A 22,367-nucleotide genomic window follows, 5' to 3' on the forward strand; every position below is an offset into this window, starting at 1 on the left:
CTGAGGTGACACCAGAGTTGGACGGAAGGCTTGCTGCTTCCTTGTGGCCGCTGTCTCATGCAGACAGCAGGAAGTGTGTGCTAGGAGAGATGGGGCAGGAGTGCAAGGTTCCTGTGGACTCTTGTTCCCTTTCATACCTTGTCTCCCTCCCCACAGAGCTCAGGTGCACTTCACAAGTTGGGGAAAGGTCCATTATAGTGTTGAGGCTGGGAAGCGTTGCACAGGACTTTTCTCCAAAGAAGGGAAGTCAGCTGTGAAAAAGCCTTGGACGGCTGTTTCAGACAATAGTTCTTGGCAGATGGGGCATGAGCACGGGAACCAGGAATACCCTGGAGAGGAATGTGCCCATGCAGGCAATCTTTCCCATGTACCCACCCACCAGTGCCCACCTTTTGGAATACCGTTTCTGCTGTCCTTCTCATCTGGACCTCCTCATGCCAGCAGTGGTGGCTAGTGTCAACCTGACACTGGGTATTGGACTCTGGTCATATCTATGGAGTGTTATCTTTATTATATTGGTGTGGGAAGCCTGGCCACTGTGGGGACACCATTACCTAGGCAGATTCTGGAGAATATAAAAAGGGGAATGTGAGCCAAGCTGCAGCAGCTCATCCCTCTGTGGATTGCCCACAGTGCACAGTGGATTTGATGTGACCAGCCACTTCAAGTCCTTGCGTTGACTTCTCTGCACTCTTGGAGTGTGCCTTGAACTATGAGTGAAAATCAATGCTTTCTCCCTTAAGCTGTGTTTGTCAGAGAATTTGTATCATGGCAACAAGAAACTAAGACCCAGCATTTCTTTTTTTTTTTTTCTTTTTGGTTTTTTGAGACAGGGTTTCTCTGTGTAGCTTTGCGCCTTTCCTGGGACTCACTTGGTAGCCCAGGCTGGCCTCGAACTCACAGAGATCCGCCTGCCTCTGCCTCCCGAGTGCTGGGATTAAAGGCGTGCGCCACCACCGCCCGGCAAGACCCGGCATTTCTAAGCAAATTTTTTTTCTACATGTTCTGTAGCCTCTTGTGAACCTGGTCCAGCCTTTGTAGACAGCCCAAGCTGGGCCTCAGTGTAAGAGTGACTCTGTCTATACATAAGCATGTGCTTCTGAGTGGCCTTCCTCTAACCTGATGCTTCCATGCTTTTGTGAATGGAAGTCTTTCGGGAATGCCATTGTCCTGTCCTAGCTGGAATTCCCATTGTTTTGTTTGTTTATTTCTCATTGTTTTGCAATACTGGAGGTGATTCTTATTTTCTAATGTGCAAGTATTAGATAGATAGTAAAAAACATGATACAGAAGTATGGAAAGTGTTTTATAAAGGAGAAGGCTCCAATTCTCTGCAGCCACCCAAAAGCAAATCCTCCGCTATGGCCACTAATTGATGTTCCTGTCAGTCATACACACCTCTAGGTTACCGACACCTCTGCCTTTGGGAGCTACAGTGACTAGCAGAAGCATGAAGGAACAGGGAGCCTTCTCCCCTCAAATGGTCTCCAAGTGACTTCCAGAATCTTCTCCCCTTTAGAGGACCATTCAGTCATTTTTACTTTGTCCAACATGAAAGTCTTTCCTTATCATTTTTCTCCAAGGGCAGTTTTTAAAAAACAATCCTTTCATAGGATTGGATATTCTTCCAAAGGGCCAAGGAAGGAATAAGAAGCCAGGCTTTGTGCTGTCCTCTACAAAATATGACACTAGTGTCGCTTCCTTCTTGTTACTAAATAAATAAGCTTTCTAAAAATACCGCCAGATCGTGCCGGGCCATCCAAACGTATTTGCAGTAATGTAGCAAATAATTTGAAATGACTGCTACTTCCCAAGGTTTCCTTTATATTAAAATCTTTATTGTATTAAATATAATCTTATGTTAAGAAAATCAAATCACCAGGGCATCATCCACATTCATCTTTTTCCTTCATCTCTCATGCAGCATGCAAATGCAGTTGAATGTCACTGGTCAACAGTTGATTTTTCTTTCTCTTCTTTCTGAGGGAACTTTTCTTGTGGTTGAAAAAGGCCACAGAAGCTTCCTGCAAGCTTAGGGCTCATCCTTCCCACCTTTCAATCTCAGAGTCCATTCTTCAGGAAAACGGCCCCATGAAATCCTATGATTTCTAATGTCATGTGGGGACATATTTTGGTAACTATGCAGTTATGACAAGGACCAGAAATTCAATCCAGCAACGGTGAAGCAATGTATATAAATTAAATTATCTTTGAGTGGTTGCTTATTATCTTTTTCCCAAGTTGGGTATTATCAGCTGCAATGAGTTTTGGTCTGCTGCGTGCAAAACTTAATATTATTTGGTTTTATTGAGAAAATGTGCAGACATGATGTTTGAAACAGGCTAAAGGCATACATACAGAGAGTACCTTTCTTTAAAAGAAATTGCAGATCAACATCACCATCATCACCACTGACATTGTCATCATAATCACCATCACCATCACTTCCATCATCTTCATGATCACCATCATTATGACTACTGCTATCATCATTACCATCCTCACTATCATCACAGTTTTCACTACCATTATTTATCACCATCATTATTGTTACTGTTAGCGTCATCACCACCATCATCACCACCAGCATCATCATCACCACCACCACCATCATCACCATCATCATCATTACCATCACCACCACCACCACCATCATCATCACCACCAACATCATAATCATTACCACCACCATCATCATTACCATCACCATCACTGCCACCACCATCATCCATCCATCATCATCACCATCACTATCATCCCTACCTCTTTCCCTATACTTAGTTTTTCCTAGGCAAGGGTAAGCGTGTATCCTCTCATCAAATTCTCATACAGGTCTACAAGGCAGGTCCTTAATGCCACTGCTTTTTATGTGACACCTAGTGGTCTGCTGTGCTTCTTTCCACGGCACAACATATACACCCATTTTCTTTTCTGTTACTTAATTCTTCTGTCTTCAGGTAGAACTGTTATCAAGTATCCTACTGTGTCTATGAGCAACTACTCAGGCCTTGGCTGAGGGATGTTTAAGTCACCTTCAGATTTTGCTGATCACAAAGCATACACTGATAACTGTCCTACACAAATCCATGTCTTCATGAATATTTCTCGGTTTTCAAGAGCTACGATGGATTACCCAGTGCTCAAACACCAAGGGTGTCAAGTTTGAGAATAATCACTTGGGCTCTGGCATGAGAAAGCTGTGTCATGGATACCAGGGATCAGCACTCAGGTGGGATGGTGTGCGAGGATGGCTTCACATCACATACCTCTTCCTGTGCAGGTGGTCGTGGCTGCTTTTGTCTGATTTCCTTTCTGTGTGGTCCGGCTCCTGCTGTGGCAGATTCAGAGCAGTCTCTGCTCCTCTTGAGATCTTGGACTCGTGTATTGGGTTGGTCTTTTGCTCCCTTAGTACCCAGAACAGTGGACAGTTGAGTGAAGGTGCCCTGGCCAAGCAGACAGGTTGCTTTTGTTTTCTGACACTGGCAATGGATCGTCCCACTAAAGCCAGCTTGAGTGAAGAAGCAGCCCTTGGCTCAGGTGGTCGGGAAGTCTGGGGCTGGCCGCCGGGACCCAGTGACGTTTGTCCAGCTCTCACTCTTTGTCTTGGCCACCCTCCTCTCACTGCATGTGCTCACCATCACCTTTCTTTGTTCTTCCATCCTCCACGAAAGGTGCCTTCCTTCAGCAACTATTGCTTGTGTACCTACTATGTGTCAGGAATTATCCTCCACCTAGAGGATAAGCAACCAAAATGACTGCCACAAATCCTTAGCACACTTCTATTGGTTGTTCCATGTGAATTTTAATAGGAGCCTAGAGGACGATGCCACTTTGGCTGCCTGGCATGGGTGACCCATTTAACCCCAGAATGGGTGATAAAGTCACCCGTGGAGGATTAGAGGGGTTGAACTGAGTGGGAGTGTGACCCCCCAAAGAGAAGCTGGCGCTGCCAACAGGATGAAGTATGGAGCTGCTAATCAGGCAGAGCCGGAGCCTGCCCACCGCCACGAAGGGATCCTCGGTGTGTGGACAGCTGTTTTATGGTTCCGATACTCTGTCTGTCATGCGTCTCGCTCTCCCTCACTCGGGTCTCCGTGAGGCTCTGCCTTGCTGACTCACCTCTCTTTCCTCTTCCATCCCAGCTGCAGATGAAGATGAGTGAGCGGGCCGCCTCACTGAACACGGTGGTGCCCTTGCCCCGCAGTGCCTACTGGCAGCACATTACGAGGCAGCACAGCACCGGGCAGCTGTACCATCTGCAAGGTAAGCGGGGCACATCGCCTGCAGTGGGCGGGGGAGGGGAGTCACGCCTGGCAGCTCAGAGGCGGGGCTTGGTGACGCTACCATGCCACGCCCCAAGCTGAGGACCGCCACCAAGGCCTCCCAGTCCTGGATATGTCATCTTTCTGGATTCCTGATCGTCAAAGGTTTCCATCTCTCACAGCATCCTCTGGAATTTATCCAAAGTGTGTATTCTTGGGCCCCTAGCCGCAGCAGTCCTGGGGCTTGGGGTCCCAGAAAGTAGCTCAGCAACCTGTCTTTTTAAGGGACACCCATGCGAAGTCTAGCCAAGGGCTAGAGTCCAGGTTCTAGAAATAGCCCTCTGAGATCAGGACTAATGGGTCAGCATTACTAGGGAACTGCCAGTGCAAATTTCCAGGACTTTCTCCAGTCATTCTAAAATGGGAATGGGTGGGGCCCTCCTCCAGCCTACAGTGCTTGAAATGTCCCCAGATGCTTCTGAACACTCTTAGTAGGGACCGCTGCTCCAGGACCCTAGGGGAGGGCAGGGAAGCCAGACTTCATTTAGATCTTACTCATTCCTCTTGAGAAACAAATCTGTGAAGTAGGGTCCAGGTCTGCTCACCAGAAGACGCATGCCACACTGGCTTTATCCTGTTGTCTTCTGTGTCTTGCATCGCACCACCGTCAGTTATTGAAAGGTGAGATGTGAGAAATCGTGAGAAAGTCTTCTTTCTTCCTGAGACAGGGTCTCATGTAGCCCAGGCTAGCTTCAAACTCATTGTGTAGCCACGGAGAACCATGAACTTCGGATGCCTTTGGCTCTGTATCCTGATTTCTGGGATTGTGATATCATGCCAGAGGGATAGAAACCAGGGCTTTGTGCATGCCAGGCAAGCCGTCAACCAACGGAGGCACTTCCCCAGCCCCGCTGAGTCTTTATGACTCTGTGTTCTCCACGCTGTGTTTGCTAGCAGTGACCGTGTGCAGAGATGTTGGAAAAATGGATCTTGAAAAAATGGATCTTAAGTGCCTGGATGAGCAGACAAGGGAAAGGGCTGGCTCTGCTCAAATCACCTACATTGTTGGAGTTCGTTCAAGCTGGAGTTTCCCAGCATCTCTAGGGATCAATCTGAGAAACATACAGACCTCTAAAGAATTTATCTAACTGGTTTGAGAAAAGTAGGCCTCACCTTCCAAAATGTCGGTCTAGAGTGCCACCTGCTGGTATGCCTGGGAATAACGTTTTATTATCGGCTCAGTGGGAGAAGTATTAGCTTTGACTTGAGCTATGTTCATTAAGGTATACCCAAATCATCATCTTCTCTACTCTTCCGACAGTTTCTAGTTTTCCTGTAGGAACAGTCTTCTATGGTTAGGAGAATACAGAACCAACATGTGAAGGCCCCTCTAGTATACCATCTTGGAGAAATTCGTGAAAGGGAAGCAGTCACCTAAATTTTGCTGGCCCGCTTATCCAGAGGAGCCTGCCTGCAATAAAACAGACAGAATAATTAATACCAAGATTTCACAATGTAGACAACGGCAACAATTTCACAATATGAACACTGGCAGAGCGCTCACAACTACACCCCGCAAAGATAGTTCTAAGGTCAGCCAGGCGCCTCAGTGGATAACTGCACCTGACCCTGAGCCCAGGAAGCCCCGGGACCCACGTGGTGGAAGAGAGAACTCAGTCCCTCAAACCTCAGTATGGGTACAGTGATGCGTGTACACAACACTCACACAAAATAAATAAGTAAAAAATGTAAAACAAAGAAGTTATGGTTTGGAAGGCACCTAACATACTTGAATTTTAAATCAGCATCTTAGGAAGCTGTTCTTTTCTTTTTGCTACCAAGGAACTAGTGATCAGAAGGGTCAGTGATGCCTCCAAGATCACTTGTCTAGTGAGAGGCGTTAACAGTTTTGTTTGTTTGTTTGTTTGTTTTCTTTTTTTTGACATTTTTTCTTTCGCTTTTACTTTGTAGCCAGGCTGCTCAAACTCACAGATCCCCTGCCTCTGTCTGAGGCTGGATTAGGCGTGCCCCCACCCCAACAGTTTTGTTTCTTTACTTACCCACCTACACACTCATTGACCCAGTGCCTGTTTATTGAGCATATACTTCATGCTAGCCCCATGCTAGGTGACAGATGTGCCTGGGGCTCCTGCCCAGGTGTGTATCTTCCAACTGGCAGCTTGCAATCTAATGAAAAGTTGTGAATGACAGACAAGTAGACATCGATTTCAAAGCTGACATGTGTAACTATAACAGAGAACGTGTTTACAGTTTTTATAGAAAGTGTTCACACAACGTGAGACATGGTTATTAGGTGGAGGATCTTGTTTAGATCTGTTGGAAGCCTCAAGACTTTAAACCTAGAAGAGGCAGCCATATGAAGGGAGAGAGAGAGAGAGAGAGAGAGAGAGAGAGAGAGAGAGAGAAAGAGAGAAAGAGAGAGAGAGAGAATTTCTTCCTAGACAGCTCAGCAAATGCAAAGGTCCTGAGGCAGAAATGAGGGAGGGGCAGTATGAAGAAAGGGGTTGGAGGATGGGAACCAGTGGTCAAGATTGGCCTGTCCATGGTGTGTTGAGGGTACTGAGCACAGTAGTCAGACTTAGCTCCTATTTTAATTATAAAATTGCAGAGAAACAGGGCTGGTAGCAGAGGAGCAACTTGAAGGCTTCCCATGGAACTGTGAGTGTCTGGCTTCAGTTCAGTGCCCTCGTTCTCTTTTCTATTAATCTCTCTCTCACGCCCTCATTCCCTTTTTATTAACCACATTCAGAATTTTCACCCTTCCCATGTCAAAGAGTTTTCATTGCTCCAGAGTTTTCAGACTGCTTTGTCTCCATCAGAAGTAACTGAGAGACAGACTCATTTGTTTCCAAACAAAAACAAGGCCCTGTGCCATTCCTCTGACAGAAAACCAGATCATGGGGGGGGGGCGCTGGAGAGATGGCTCAGAGGTTAAGAGCACTGGCTGTTCTTCCAGAGGTCCTGAGTTCAATTCCCAGCAACCACATGGTAGCTCACAACCATCTAGGATGAGATCCAGTGCCTTCTTTTGGCCTGCAGTCATATATGCTCTTTACATAATAAATAAATCTTAAGAAAAAAAAAGAAAACCAGATCATGGCATCATGTGTGTGTCTCTGCTGGAATCTACCATATGGCCTTCTTTTCATCCTCTTGGTGAGTACCTGCATGGCGGAAGTGGCAAGAGCAGTCCATCCTCATCCTCATCCTCATCTTCTCTGTTATAAAGAATTAAGGACTGGGGACCCACAACAGTCAATTCTTGCTGAGGATCATGGGACTCCTAGCGGAGCAATGGGTAAGGGACCCATGTTCTGAGCCCCTGGGTTTCATTATATGATCCTTAACTGTGAGAAAAGCCCCTGGCTCCAGTGTGAGTCAAAGGCCTCCATGCAGAGATCTTCCGGGCCTGAGCCCAACCTGTTCAGGTTCATATCCATTCTCAAGTGGATAGATTCTTGGAGCCAGTGGCTAGGTTGAGGAATCGTGTTGTTCTTTGAATGTGTGTGTCAACCCTCCTACAGACATTGTGTGCACACCAATTTGGAAAGATGCCACAGACTAGGTCCTGAGCCAAGGGAAAAGATGCCAAGCCAGACTTACAACTCATGTCTTCAGGATCGTGGGGGACATGAAGTGAGTGAGGTGGGACAAAATAGAGCTGGCGAGACCTTTGTCAAGATCACATGCAGTAAGAAATTCATCTGAGAGCTGTCTGAGACCACCTCCAGTCAGACATGCCGTGGTGGGCCAGAGCATCCCTGGGCCCGGATGTGGACTTGAGGCTGGTACTACCTCTCAATCATCTCACATGGGCTGTGCATGCACAGGAGGGATAGAAAGCCTCCAGTCCATTTCCTGTCCTTAAGCCAAACCCAGCTTTCCAGCCTCACTGAAGGATTCAGTTTATCCACTGCCTTTCATCTGGTACCACGTGGTTGGCAGTAGTCAGTTTTTCTGGAAGCTTCTGGAGCTTAAGAAGCTGCCAATAAGGGCCTCATGCTTGAGTCAAGATGTGGATTTTTCCTGAATACCGTGTCTAGGCTGTCTGCTCCCTGCAGGAAATTGTTATCAAACCATAATAAAGACACTGGGATGGTTAATTCTAGAACCACCTATGGATACCATGCTTCCATGTTGCAGTGTGGGCATCAGAAAGAGACTAGAAAACATGTTCAAATTGCCTGGGAATGGAGAAGGGACTCCTGGTCACTTGGGAGAGTTTAACATCCATCACTACTGCTGCTACTACTGCTGCTACTACTGCGGATCAGGGGTTTGGTTTGGGTTCAGATTTGAGGCTTGCAAGTATCCAAACCTTTGTATCTCTTTTTGAAAAACGTGTGTGTGTGTGTGTGTGTGTGTGTGTGTGTGTGTGTGTGACACATATGTAATGATGGCATGTGTATGAGGAGGTCAGAGGACAACTTTTGGGATTTACTGTCCTTCCACCATGTGAATTCTGAGGACTGAACTCAGATCCTCAGATTTGGTGGCAGTCACCCCCAGAACCATTTCACTGGCCCCAAGTCCTTGGTTCTCTTTGTTTCTTGTTTGTTTGTTTGTTTTTTTAGTTTAGGGCCATGATTGAGATTTTACAGCTCACAAAACCCTTTGCAGTTCCTTTAATTCTCAGTAGGACTGGGTGGGAGAATGGAACAAATGTGTTCCCTTTCGTCTTATAGAAGAGGGAGACGACTTATATCCGTCATTACTGGAGTTTCTATTTGGGTACAGGGTCAGAGAGGACTGGGAGGGACAGAGGGGAGGTGCAAGGCTGAGGCCTAAGGACCCAGTCAGGGCTGTTTGTGACAATTGAAGGGAGGAGCCACAGGGCACCAACAACCTCTTCCTCTTGGTCAGCAGTTGAGAACAACGTGGTTTGGAATGTGCACACGGAACACCCAGGTTTCCTGGGGTTTCATCCTCTCCTCCCTCTTTGTATTCCCTCCCCATTGGTGTGACCACGGAGAACCCGCTTTTGGGGGACACAATATATCACCACATGCTTAGCCACGTAAAATGCTCGCCTTGTGCCGCTCCCAGACAGCAGGTGGCAGCAAAGCATCTTGGTTGCAAAAAATTAAGGCTATCAGGCTGGATAAACTCTGGTTTCTCCCAGGCCCCTTCCAGCCCAATCCCAGATTTTTCTTTATTGCGTTTCACAGGATGCCCAGGCTGGTTTATTGTGTGTTCATTGTGGTTGCTCCGGTACTGTTGGCATCTAGTTAGTGCCACTCTCTGCTCTGTGTAGAGGATGCGTGCCAATTACTGTGTTAACTCCAGAGGCGGGCATTCTTGACTTGTTCACTTGGCTGGAAACTGAACTTGAAGTAGAGAAAGCTGACAAAGTCTTCTGCTTAACAATGATATAAGAAAAGTATGGTATTGTCTTATTTTGAGTCAGGTTTGCAAAAAACATCTACATTAAAAGTCCCCCTAGCCTTGTGTTTCTCTCTCATCCCCTCTGAGTACTATGACCAGGGAGCTAGTGCAGATGAAAATTTCAGTAATAACTGAAATAGCTGCTAACAGACTGACCACCACTGAATGCAAAGGCCAAATGCAAATGATGCTTATTTGCATATCACTGTGAGTGACCTTAGGAATACTATCTCCAATCATGAATATGCCCCTTCTTTCTGGTAAATGGAATCAATTGTATTACTAGCTGATTTGATCCTGGACTTTCTTTAGAGATAACTGTTTCTTCTTTCTAATTCTTTCTGGAAAAGATGTCACGAGCCCTTTGAAGCTTCATCGGACAGAGACTTTTCCTGCCTACCGGTCTGAGCACTGACAGCAACTGCCAAGAGCTGTTAGCACGTGTGTGCTGCGCTGGCCACAGATCCATGCAGGAGGACACAGAGGGCAGCCAGGGAGAGTGCAGAGTAAAGAAGAGCAGCTTCAAATCCTGCTAATGTGTGTGGCCATGGGAAACGCTGCGATACAACATATGTATATATATATATTTTTTCCCTTCTGTTTTTCTTTTTCTAAAGACACAGTCCTAGCCTCGCCAAAACATGCTGGATAATATCGACCCACCCTGTGTTTACAGCTGGACAGAAGGAGTCAGTGTCACTGCTACAGACTGATTTTCTATTGTAGACAAGGTCCCCCTTGCGCATCTTTGAGTCTGTCCTTTTGTGGATTTGTGTGATTTTTCCTTGTAAATGTTTCAGTTGTATGACAGTTGAGATGGACAATAAAATGCCTCTTCATTATTTGTTATCTCTTTACACACTATCCCTCAGTGACTAATGCTGTGATTTTAGTGCACCCATGAACTCATATTTGGTTATATTTCCAGTGACTTAAATCAACACTTTCACTCATTCTTCTTCCTGAAGAGTCCTTCCAAAAGACCCTTTAACATCTTTCATAAGGCAACAGCCACTCATACTCCTCAATGTCCCCTCACCCCTCAAATGCCTTTTTTTGTTTTTGTTTTGGAGTAGAATGTTGATATAAGGCATTTTAAAATAAGCAATCATTGTTATCCATGTGGTCCTTGGATTCTCGTGACAGTTTTCTCTGTGATTGGTTGAGTCTGGAGGGTAAGTGCACTGGGAACAGAGTTCTGCTTTGTGTTTGATGCAAGTCCAGCCGTGGACACATCTGTTGGCTCATTCATTAAGCTGATCTGGAATCTACTAGTTCCCAGTGCTCTGCTGGACTCTGGGGATACAAAGCACAAGATCTCAGGTTCTGTTGTCAAGAACCTTAATTCCAGAGAAGAGCATCGAAGAAATAAAGGTGCAATTGCGGTACCTGCTCCATGGGTCCCCAGGGGCCATGGGCTCCTAAAGAGAAGGTCATCCTGTTCTCCAGACAGTGTCAATGGGAGATGCCAGCGGGGAGCTGAATCTTGAAAGCGTTTGAGGTTATGTTCCTGAAAGGCTGGACACGCAAGCCAGGAAAACACACACACACACACACACACACACACACACACACACACACACACACCTTTGTTCATGCTGTGTCCAATAGCAACTGCCAGTACAATACAAGGCAAGATTCCTAATTAAATTTGAACTTCAGATAAGCAGGGCTTATGGTTTTATGATGGAAGTGGGGTTCAAATACCACACGGGGCAGAGTTACGTTTCACTGTGTCCATCGTATACCTGAAATTCAAATTGACCTTGATGGTCTGTGTGTTTCTTTGCTGAATCTGAAAGGTACAAATGTCCAACACTAGAGCTGAACCTGGCATACAGCCTACACTCCTGATAGATGTGTGTCAGGTGGGCAGATAGAAACAGGTAAGCTTAGATTCATACCCTTGGGATGGGATTCTTCTACATGGGAGGAGTATTTACCTTGGACACCTGCTTTTCCACACCAGGCTCCTCTAAAATTGTTACTTTTCATGGAAAAAATAACTAAAATTTCAGGAAAAAATTGTAGAGGCCCTCACTAGAACCTTAAAAACCCCATTGTTGTTTGAGCCTTTCTAGGAGGGCTCAAGGGAGGGATGGACACCAATTCTAACCCGGTATCTTTGGCCTTGCTAAAAATCCAAGTCTGCGCAGCTAAACCTGCTTCGTGAAGAGAGCTGGGATCCCAAGGACACTACTGGTCAGGACTTTTCTCAGGGGTTGAGGGATCTCAGGAGAGAGGATTGAGTTCAGCTAACAATGAATGGATCAGGGCCACATAGGTGGCTTGGTGCTGAGGGCCTTCCCAGAATGCATTTGTCCTCTCTCTCGGTTCTCTGCAGCCTTTTTTCCGGTCATTTTTGCACTTCCTTCTCCCAGATGTATCCATTTTCATCCCTTAAAAATACGATTTGCCATACACACTTAGCGCCTCTCTTATTGGCTTTTTTTCCCTGGTTATACCTGGCTTTTCTTTTCTTTTTCCTTTGCTTTTCAGCCAGTCTCATAAGCGATTCTCCCAGATTCCCTTGGCCTTGGCAGACAATGAGGAGATTAAGTTGAGGAGCAGATAAAGGAAAGGGAATGAAAGAAATAATTATAATTTTAATGAAGTCAAAATTGCCAAAGCAAGCCTCAAGCTAATGATGTGCAGAGAACTGTTACTGAATAGTCAGCTGCAAGCGAGGTCTCTTCGGAGATCTTTAGGGAAAGAACTGTCGATAAGAAAGAGACTTCAGTTAGAGCACTCTGGGCCTGGCTCCCATTGTAGGCATTTTAGTGATTTCTGTTGTTTACTTCCTCACGCAGCTCAGTGAAGTAAGTTTAGTTAGCATCCCCACTTTCCTGCCAGGCAGTCGAAAGCAGCATCTGTAAACTAACCACTACACCCATGATCAAGTACCTGCTAGGTGGGAGACTCATGCCACCAAATTCCCAAGCTTGGACTGTAAGCTCCCAAGACAGGCAGCCTGGGGGCAGGGGCAGCTTCCAGAAAGGATTAGAATGTAGGTATTTCAGGCTTGGTGCATTAGGCAGTCTCCATTGCCCTCCCATTGGAAGGCAGGCTGTTTCTATAAAGTTTCATTCATAAGCACAAGGGGCAGGTTATTCATCCATGCTGCGGCTGCCATCCTGTGCACCCCCGCTGGATAATAAGAGCCCCACATAGTCTTTGATTGGTTTTAGATGGTCAGGCCATGCCACGAGACAGTTAGCACTCTGCTCTCTGCCCTTCAGCCACTGGGATGTTGGTTCGAAGTGAGTTTTGTTTTTATAAATCTTTCACTCCAGGGTGAATGTACAAGTGCAAGTGGGGGCCGGGGGAGCAACACTAGACATAAAAACAGGGAGAACTGAATTCAGAGCCACACACAGTGCTGCCAATAATCGGGAATCTGGTGACTAGTCTGGGGGGCAAGCACAGGGGTGCTTACTTGAGTGAGAACTAGCTGGTAGGAGGGTGAGCTGCTTTCCTTTGCACGCTCAGAGCATCGTTGCAAAGACCTTCTATCCCCTTGAAAGCAGAGGCACACAGACAGCTATGGAATGGCCTGCATTTCCGGAATCCAGTCCTGGACTAAGTGTTAATTTAGACTCCCTACTGGGCGCGCCAGGTTCACACACCAGGTTACACACACAAGCATTGTGCTCCTGAATTCAGAAGCCTAATTCATTGGCTCAAAGGATTTAAGCCAATTGTTCAGGAAAACAGAAAAAGAAAAAAAAAAAACACTAAAAGTAATGTATATTTATATGAAGGGATGTTCTACTATTGGGGAACAACATTTCACTTTGAGAGGAGATACAATGTGTGTGTGTGTGTGTGTGATGTGAGTGTGGTGCATGGACCCACATTATGAGGCCAGAACAGGGTGGCAGATGTCTTCTTTCATCATATGACTTCACTGCCTTGAGACGGGTCTCCCACTCTACCAGAAGCTCATGGAATCTGCCTTCTCTGACCTCAGCACTGGGTTACAGGTTCACACAGCCACACCTTGCTTTTTTTTATGCATACTAGGGATTCAAACTCAGGTCATCACGTTTGTGGGCCAAGCACTCCTACCAACGGAACCATCTCCCCAGCCCCAAGGTCCAACTCTAGGAGACATCTTCCCTTACTGCCAGAACACATACACACGTGTACAGATTTTCATTAAGTCATAACATTTATTTTCCTTTCTTAATGAGGTGGTGGGTTCTGTAGATTGAATTTGGGGTGGAGGTATGACCATGAACACTGGCTCATTTCAATGCCACCTCCTCGAACCATTCTACTCTGATGTGGTCCAGCTGGCACAGGATTGCTTGGGGACCACCTAGCTGAATCTGTGAGAAGGTAAGGTGTTGCCATTCACACTGTCTCCAACTGTTGATAAGGCATTCATTCCATGGATGGTGGTGGAGCCCAAGTCTACACTTTGGATTCCCATCTCCAGATGATCTCAATGGACTTGATAAATGTTATTAAATCTTACTCAAAGGAAGCTGTATGGGTGACTGAAAGAGAGAGTGCCATCAGCATCAGCATTAAATTTAGCATCAGAGGCCACCAGCTAGGTGTTCCCATTCATGATGCTCATGGGGGATCAAACTGGATATACCAAGTTTGATTTGAGGACTCAAGGGAGAGGCCCCTCCCCCCTATTCTCCTCTAACCATTAGCCCTGAGAATTCCAGCACCCAGGTACCAAGATGACGATATATGCAGTTACATACAGGCATGGAAGATGTGTTTGACCACAGCTCTCCAAGTGTCACCTGAGTGGCATTTCCAGTACCTCGACAGTGTTTACTTTGTTGCTATAACAACGAATAAGGAGGCTCGGTTTGGCTTTCTTTGTTGCTCTGAGATGCCTGAAGTGCAAAGCTGCCTGAACTGCTCTTTTCTGAAGGAGAAGTTTCTTCAGAAAGCACAGCCCAGCTGAGAAAGGCAGTGCTGGGAAGGAGGTGAGAATTCCATTGTTGCTAATGAAGGTGTTGAGCCACCCTCAAGCCTGTGCCCCCCTTCCCTCCCCCTGCACACAGCGGCAAACTTTTTGCCTTTGGTTCTCTGTGGTGCCGCCTTCCTCCCCTTCCCAGAGCGGTTGTAGCACAGATCCACAGACACCACACGATGGTATTTTTGTTCCACATTGTGCCAAGTCTTCACTGCTCCTACTTGAAGTTCTATGCTGTTTTAATATTTGCATTGCTCACACTGGAAATCCTAGAGGGCCAAGGACCCTGCTTCATCATTTGGTTGGTTATTCATTTTCTCAGTATTTACTCTCTAGTCCCGGTGGGAGCACAGATGAGGTACAGAGGTTGTGAGGACCGAGCTCCAATGCCAGGAAAGGAGGTCAAATGAGGACTGGAGCTTGAAGAGAGTTCCAGGAGCCAAGGAGAGCAAAGGCATACTTTATTTACCGGCACACAGGTGGCTCTGCACACAGCCTCCGGCAGATACCCATTGACACATATGGGTCACACACAGGTGGGTTCAGGCATACATGCAGACCAGCACTCTGGCCACACATACAGTGACATACAGATCACACACACACACACACACACACACACACACACACACACACACACACACACACAGAGTTCCCTGACCTTAAAGTCATATTTGTATAGAAATTCACAAAACTGCATTTTGCCAAAATAATTATATAATGAATTTCATCAGTTTCCTTTTGGGGTCCCTGGACAGATAGTCTCAGCTATTTTGTGCTAACATGATGTTCAATGCCAGCCACATTTTAGCTGACATATACTTAATAGCCATATCAGCGCCATGGTGTCTAAACATAAACTTATCCCTGTGAGCATCTGGTCTCTACAGAGGTTCCTATAGGAAAGTGTTGGAGCCATTTATGCTTTACCCAGTGGGTCTGCATAAAGAGGATGATTGGACCACAGCCCGAGTACCAGGTGTCTGAGATGGTCTGCACTTGGCTGCACTGGGGGGAGGTCTTTTGCTCCACCCCCTGGCATTCCTTTAAAAACTCTAGGGCAGAGACAGTCAGGGTCTGATGGATTAGGATCCAGGCCCTCCCGAAGCTGTCCTGTATTTTCTGTCTTTTTCTCTCCCCTCTATCCTTCTATCTAATATTTCCTGCTGCTTCTACTCAAGAGTACTCTGGGTAAATGTGGGGGTGAGGGATGCCCCCCCCAAGGAAAGATCTGAAAACTCTGGTCCTAGGTCAGCCTGCACTCTGCTATTCTGAATAAAGTTTTATTGGCACACAGCCACCTTGCTTATTTAGGCAATGTACATAGAAAGCTACAGTAGAAAGCCTTTCTACTCTGGACTGGTTCCCACAGCCCTACCTACTCTAATGAGATGATGTTCAAGAACCAGCTCCTCACTTAGGCTGCAGACTGCGGCAATACATTATTGGTATTACTTGAGATATTAGGGTCTTCCCAGGAGTCAAATGGAGCTCCCAGAGGCTTATTTCTTTCCTTTGCCTAGAAAATTCTTTTCTTCATCTATTTTTTCCAAAGTGGCTAGTGGTCTGCTAAGGATATACTCCAGACCAGCATGGTTTGATAACTGTAAGTATGCAATACTGGCATGCATGCCTTGGTGGTGACCAACAGTTCTCCAATAGGATTTAAGACCCACTCAACAAGAGAAAAATCATGTATTGGAGAAATTATTTTGGCCACTCCACGTAGTTAAAAGGATATTTATTTAATGGCATAACTCACAAATTAAGTGAAAGGTAGGTCGCAGGGTCTGGGGAAGGTGTATTGCAGTCCAGCAGTGTTCTCTGGAGCTCTGCACAGTCCACCCTCACCATTCAGCGTCCCGGCACAGAGAGAGCACACAGAGAGAGCACTGGCCCATCCAGCTCTCAGGTGTCCAGGCGCCTCCCCTGGGCCCGCCTCGTAGGTGTGACAGTTGCCAGAGTCTCAATGGGGGTTGGAACTTCCAGATCCAAGCTGGAATGGATATCTGTCATACTTTATATATGTTCTACTTCTGTTTAGGATATTCGGTATATTGATATATATTTAAGATTATTGTCATATTGCATATCGCACTATATATTCCTACCTCTGTTATAAATATCTTGTGTATTGTCACAATTTTGAAGTCATCATTCTTCACCATACATTTGCTTATAGACTGTTTACCTTGTTTACGTGAAGCCTTAGTCCTTAGGTTATTTCGGTAGATAAGACTTATAGATTTATAGTCACCTATGCCTGTCATCTCTGTAGTTACGTTAGGTTATCCAGATTTACAGATACATAGATCAGATGGACAGGTAATCTTCAAACACTTCATAGACCTAGAGAATATGACATTTAAATAACTTAGAATTCTGTTGACATGAGACACAATTGCTCCTGGCTGCACCAATTGATCCCAAGAGAATGTTGGGCTTCTAAGACATTTTCATTTAGAAGTTTGTCTTTTTGGCACAAAATGGCCTACTGGGCAAAGAACTGCCCTTGCCTTGATGGCTGACAGTACAAATGCAATGCTGTCCTTTCTGGACAAGCAGGACACAAGGAAAGCGACAACTGTACTCTGCCAAGACAGGGTAAGATGGTCTTTCAGAAATCCTGCTTCTGAAAATGGTCTGTCAGATACTCTAGGCCTGTAGCCAATTTGCATCCACCAACAATGCTGAGAAACATTAGGTGACTGTCCAGGCTGCCAGCTGTCTTTGTCTACTCTTGTAAGATTCCCGAAAGTTGCTTGCATCCATCTACCATTTCTCAGGTACCATTATGTTCCTTCTCAGGTCTTTGATGGGATTGAAGACTAACAGTTATAGTTACAACTTAGTATATATAGTATCTTAGATAGAACATATTAAGTATTAGATTCAGGTTCTTTAGGATAGGACACCTTTGAATGATCTTTATAACTTGCCATTTACCTATGCTCTATACTTCTCTGGATTTTAGTATGTGTTTCTTGCTTGATATTGTTTGCATTGGTTGTAGTTACATCTTATCTAGGTCATTATCCCTCATTATTTCTGGACAATATTTGATAACCATTCCTTTGTATATAGTCTTGTATTAGTTTAGAACCTTCTTATTTAGACAAAAAAGGGAGATGTAGTGGGTAGCCATTCCAGCTTGGATCTGGAAGTTCCAACCCCCATTGAGACTCTGGCAACTGTCACACCTACGAGGCGGGCCCAGGGGAGGCGCCTGGACACCTGAGAGCTGGATGGGCCAGTGCTCTCTCTGTGTGCTCTCTCTGTGCCGGGACACTGAACGGTGAAGGTGGACTGTGCAGAGCTCCAGAGAACACTGCTGGACTGCAATACACCTTCCCCGGACCCTGCAACCTACCTTTCACTTAATTTGTGAGTTACGCCATTAAATAAATATCCTTTTAACTACGTGGAGTGGCCAAAATAATTTCTCCAATAATCATGTCTGGTACTAGAAACCTAGTTAAATACCCAGGGATAGTAAAGTCATGGATCTTAAAGGAGAGTTACACTCCCCACAATATACTAAGCCAGCATAATCCCTAATAGAAATACTTGATTTTACATCCACAGAGAAATATACTCCTCACCTCTCATTATGGAAACTTCTTTTTGCAACAGATGGAGACCATTACAGAAAAACACAATCAAAATACCAAATTGTGGAGCTTGGTCAAAATGTATACATCTATAAAACCCCTGTACCTAAGGCTCAGGGAACATCGCAGAAGAGGGAGGAAAGATTGTAAGAGCCAGAGAACCAGGAATTTGCTGTGAGACTGTGTCTCCTAGTAATATCAGAACCACACCATAGTGTTTCACCAGCATCACTGACTAAACATGAATAAGAACAACCATAGACATACCAAAGTGAATTGGGCAAGCTCATGGGGCCTCAACTCTACACAAAGAGTCACTGGTAACTAAGAAATGCTGAGAGTCAGAGAAACTGTCTTTCCCAGACAAGAGCACACCAACTGGTTATCCAATACCAATGGTCAGCCCTCAGAGCACACATATAGGTAACTTTATACAGACTGACCAGGTTGTATTTATGTATTTAGGAATGTATATATGTATTTAGGAATGTATATATGTATTAACAACAGTTACTGGGAAAAGATGCCATCAATTTGAAAGAGAGCAAGGGTGAGTATATGGAAGGGTTTGGAGGGAGAAAATAGGCAGGGGAAATGATGTGATAGCATTATCTTGAAGGTAAAAGAAACGAGAAATAATGCAACACAAAGGACTTAATGGTCAATTAAGGCGATGCTAGATCAGCTACAGCGTGGGTAATAAAAGGCAATGGCAGACTACAGGGAGCTCAGGAGGCGTTTGCTTCTGGATCTCCAATATTCCAGGGATCCACAACCATGGCATTCTACTCATTCTGGAGAATCTTTAACACAGGAGTGGATTTGCCAGGTAACCTCAGGTTTCAGAGCCCAAGTTTCCCTCAAGCCCTATCTGTGCTGGTCCCAGGATTTCCTGAACCAGTCCTGGAGTAGACTGGCTCCTTAAGGCTAAAGAAAGTTGCATGGAGCAAAGGACTGTGTTTCTTTCATATACTCAATCATTTTTGTGCTCCTGCGTGAGCGTCCCACCTGGGACCCTGTTCACTTTTTAACATTTCCTGCCCAACCATTTACTAATTGACCTCAGCTGATGACAGAAACTGGGTAGCTTCTATTTTGAGAAGGTGCCTCAAGCCAGCTAAAGTGATTACACCGAGCTCCAAAAAGCGCTTATTTTCTTCATCATTGGGCTTCTTTGAGAGTCATGGGAAGCAAAGAAAAGGAAGAGGATCATTTGGTTATCAAAGGGAGAGAGAGCCCTAAATTCACTTTCCTTTAGCTGTTATGCAAATTTCCAGCCTGAGGCCCGCCGGACACTTTGAAGATAAGAATCACCATGGCTCCCACGGGAGGCTTCAATGAGACTTCCGACGATTCTGTGATTTACACGCCCAGGAAGAAAAGAGCAGTGAACAATAGCAGAAACCTTTCTCTGAAGGCTTGAAAGCCAGCGGCTAACTCTAGTCCTCTTTTGCCTGGGGGAAATACAGGTTAGCAGCCAGCAGTTCAGACGGGGACAAGGTGGAGTTTCCCTTGATGCATTCCAGGAGATGTCCCTTAAGGTTGACGTGTGTGTATGTGTGTGTGTGTGTGTGTGTGTGTGTGTGTGTGTGTGTGTGTGTGTGTTGGTATATGTTGAGTCAAACTGAGGCAGGATAGAGAGATAGGGAAATGACTATAAGAAGAAAAAGGATTCTCTCAATGTACAGTCTGGCTAATACCTCTCTTGCCAGCTAATTAAGAATTCCAGCACAGTTGACAATGTCCCCCTAAGGCCTTTCTCCCTTCCCAATTGCAGCCCCCCCATTTCTCAGCTCGCTGGAATTTGACTGTGAGATGGTTCTTCTCAAATCTAGACCATTCTTAACGCCTGGCACTGTGGGTCCGAGAATCCCTGAATTTTCATGGCTTTTGTGTTTCTGTCTTATTAAGTATAGGAACTCAGAATGCATGGATTTTCCCGATTTTTAAGTATTGGAAGCAGATATATAAAGAGAATCGTGTTCAGTTATAATTCCTTGGAGACCTAAGGACAAGAAAAATTATGTCTGGGGGCAAAGTTATTGGGAGGCCCTGCATTAAACCTCTCGGGTTAAACTGAGTTGCTACCAAGACCATTGATTATATAGATTGTACATTGGCCATTAATGTTATTCTGAGAGAGTGGGGGAGGTGATGTGGCACCTAGGGCTCCATGACTCCTGGGGTTGGGAGGGCAGAGGGATTCTTTTCTTTAATTTCTTTTCTCTTTTCATCAATTCACATTTTTGCTTCCCCCCACCTTCACTGATTTACTCCGAGACTGTAAAGTGCTGGGGCCTGAATTCATCTTCTTTAGCTGACAGCGTGGGAAGTTTTATCATAGACCTGACAGTCCAGTAAATGCCTTTGTCCTGATTTTATGAATAAATGGAGGGATGAGATGGAACTTGACTGTAGCTATCTAGAAGCACAGAACATTCTACAACCTTGGTCTCTCTGTGAAGGTCCCTTCAATCAGTTTTTTATTTTTTTCTTATTCATCACCCTTCATACAGAAACCCAAACGAATATGAAATTGCTTTTGTGCTGTAACATTATTTGATATGTAATCTCTAATATCTGTCAAAACCTGCAAGATATATTCAGGTGGTAGAGGCAGATTGGATCCAACACTTAAGCAGTGACAAATAACTATTGATGACAGGTGACTCAGAATGACAGAGAGAAAATGAACTTCAAGGGGAATAGAAACCACTTTCCATGGTGTGAGCAATCATTTCCCTGAAGGTTCATACTATGGACAGTGCAGCCATAGACTATGTACGGGCTATGTAGATGAACTATGGGTCATGTAGCCACAGACTGTGGGTCATGTGGTCACAGACTGTGAGCTATGCAGCCATAGACTGTGGGCCATGCAGCCACTGACTGTGGGTTATGTAGCTGGACTATGGGCCGTGCAGCCACAGACTGTGGGCTATGCAGCCATAGACTGTGGGTCCTGCTGCCACAGACTGTGGGTTATATAGATGGACTATGGGCCATGCAGCCACAGACTGTGGGCCATGCAGTCATAGGCTTTAGGCCAACTGGTCAGAGGTGTACAGTTGAATCTTACTTTCTGCTACTCATTATTGAATAACTGTAATAAGGAATCCTAAGTATCTGAATCTCAGTTCTCCCTTTTTTAAAGTCTATAAAACTAATTTAACTCTGTGTGGTTACGACCCCAACGTGAGGTACAACTCTGGCATGTGCCTTTCACATATTAGGTTTCAGGGCAGCTTGTCCATTCTGGGGCAAGGGTAGGTAAGGGATGGGTGTCAAGAAGTGCCCCTTTTTTCCTGCCCTGAGGTTCACAGCAGAGGTTCATGTGTTGAAAGGACAGATTAGCAAGAGAAAAGCAGACACATTTACTTACCAAGTATTATGTGAGAAAGAAGTGAAAACCCTAAAGATTCAGGCAAATCTGTGTATTTTTATGACAGTCATGCAGAAGTGTGATAGGAACGTAACAGGGTCTACCCAAGGGTGACAAACTGGTCGGAGGTGGGGGTGTATCACAAGGCCTGTTTGTCCAGCTTTCTGTTGGTGTCCACGTGCTGTGGGATGTCTTTCCATGTGTTGTGAATATGTGTTGCCCTGAGTGGTTGATAAACGAAGCTGCATTGGCTTATGGCAAGGCAGCTTAGAGGCAGGCGGGAAATCCAAGCAGAGAGACAGAGAAAAGAAGGGAGGGAGGAGTGAAGAAACGCCAGCCCTACCAAAGGAACAGCAAGATGCCAGCAGACCGGTAATGCCACAGCCATGCAGCAACTTATAGATGAACAGAAATGGGTTAAGTTATAAGGGCTAGCTAGGAAGATAGCCATAGGCCATTTAATTGGTAATTAATATTAAGCCTCTGAATGAATCTTTTATTAGCGGTTGAGTGACCATGGGGCCAGTTGGTACAGGAGGAACCAGGGACCACGGAGCCGGGCAGGACCTGAAAAAACTTATGGCTACACATGTATGGTTTTAGAGAGTGTAGCACAGAGGAGTATGGGGTGAGCATGGAGGGCGAAGGTCAGAGGGTGACTCTATTAGTTACTTGTCTTGTTACTGTGACAAAATACCTGACAAAAGAAACATAGGAAGAAAGGTTTGTTTTGGCTCCAGTTCTCCAGTGTAGACCATCAAAGC

General features: G+C 45.4%; 1 protein-coding gene across 1 annotated transcript in view; it reads left to right on the forward strand.

Annotated features, from left to right (window-relative positions):
- Dok5 (docking protein 5) overlaps nt 1–10,512 on the forward strand; it is a 153,996-nt gene extending 143,484 nt beyond the window's left edge. The window contains exons 7-8 of the mRNA XM_028885104.2: nt 4,143–4,263; nt 10,019–10,512. Coding sequence (XP_028740937.1) covers nt 4,143–4,263; nt 10,019–10,083 — 186 coding nt within the window. The 3' untranslated portion in view covers nt 10,084–10,512. The remainder of the gene's footprint in view (nt 1–4,142; nt 4,264–10,018) is intronic.
- Nucleotides 10,513–22,367: the final 11,855 nt, after the last annotated feature.

This window comes from Peromyscus leucopus, chromosome 1 (genome assembly GCF_004664715.2).
Source record: "Peromyscus leucopus breed LL Stock chromosome 1, UCI_PerLeu_2.1, whole genome shotgun sequence".
NCBI classification, from domain to species: domain Eukaryota; kingdom Metazoa; phylum Chordata; class Mammalia; order Rodentia; family Cricetidae; genus Peromyscus; species Peromyscus leucopus.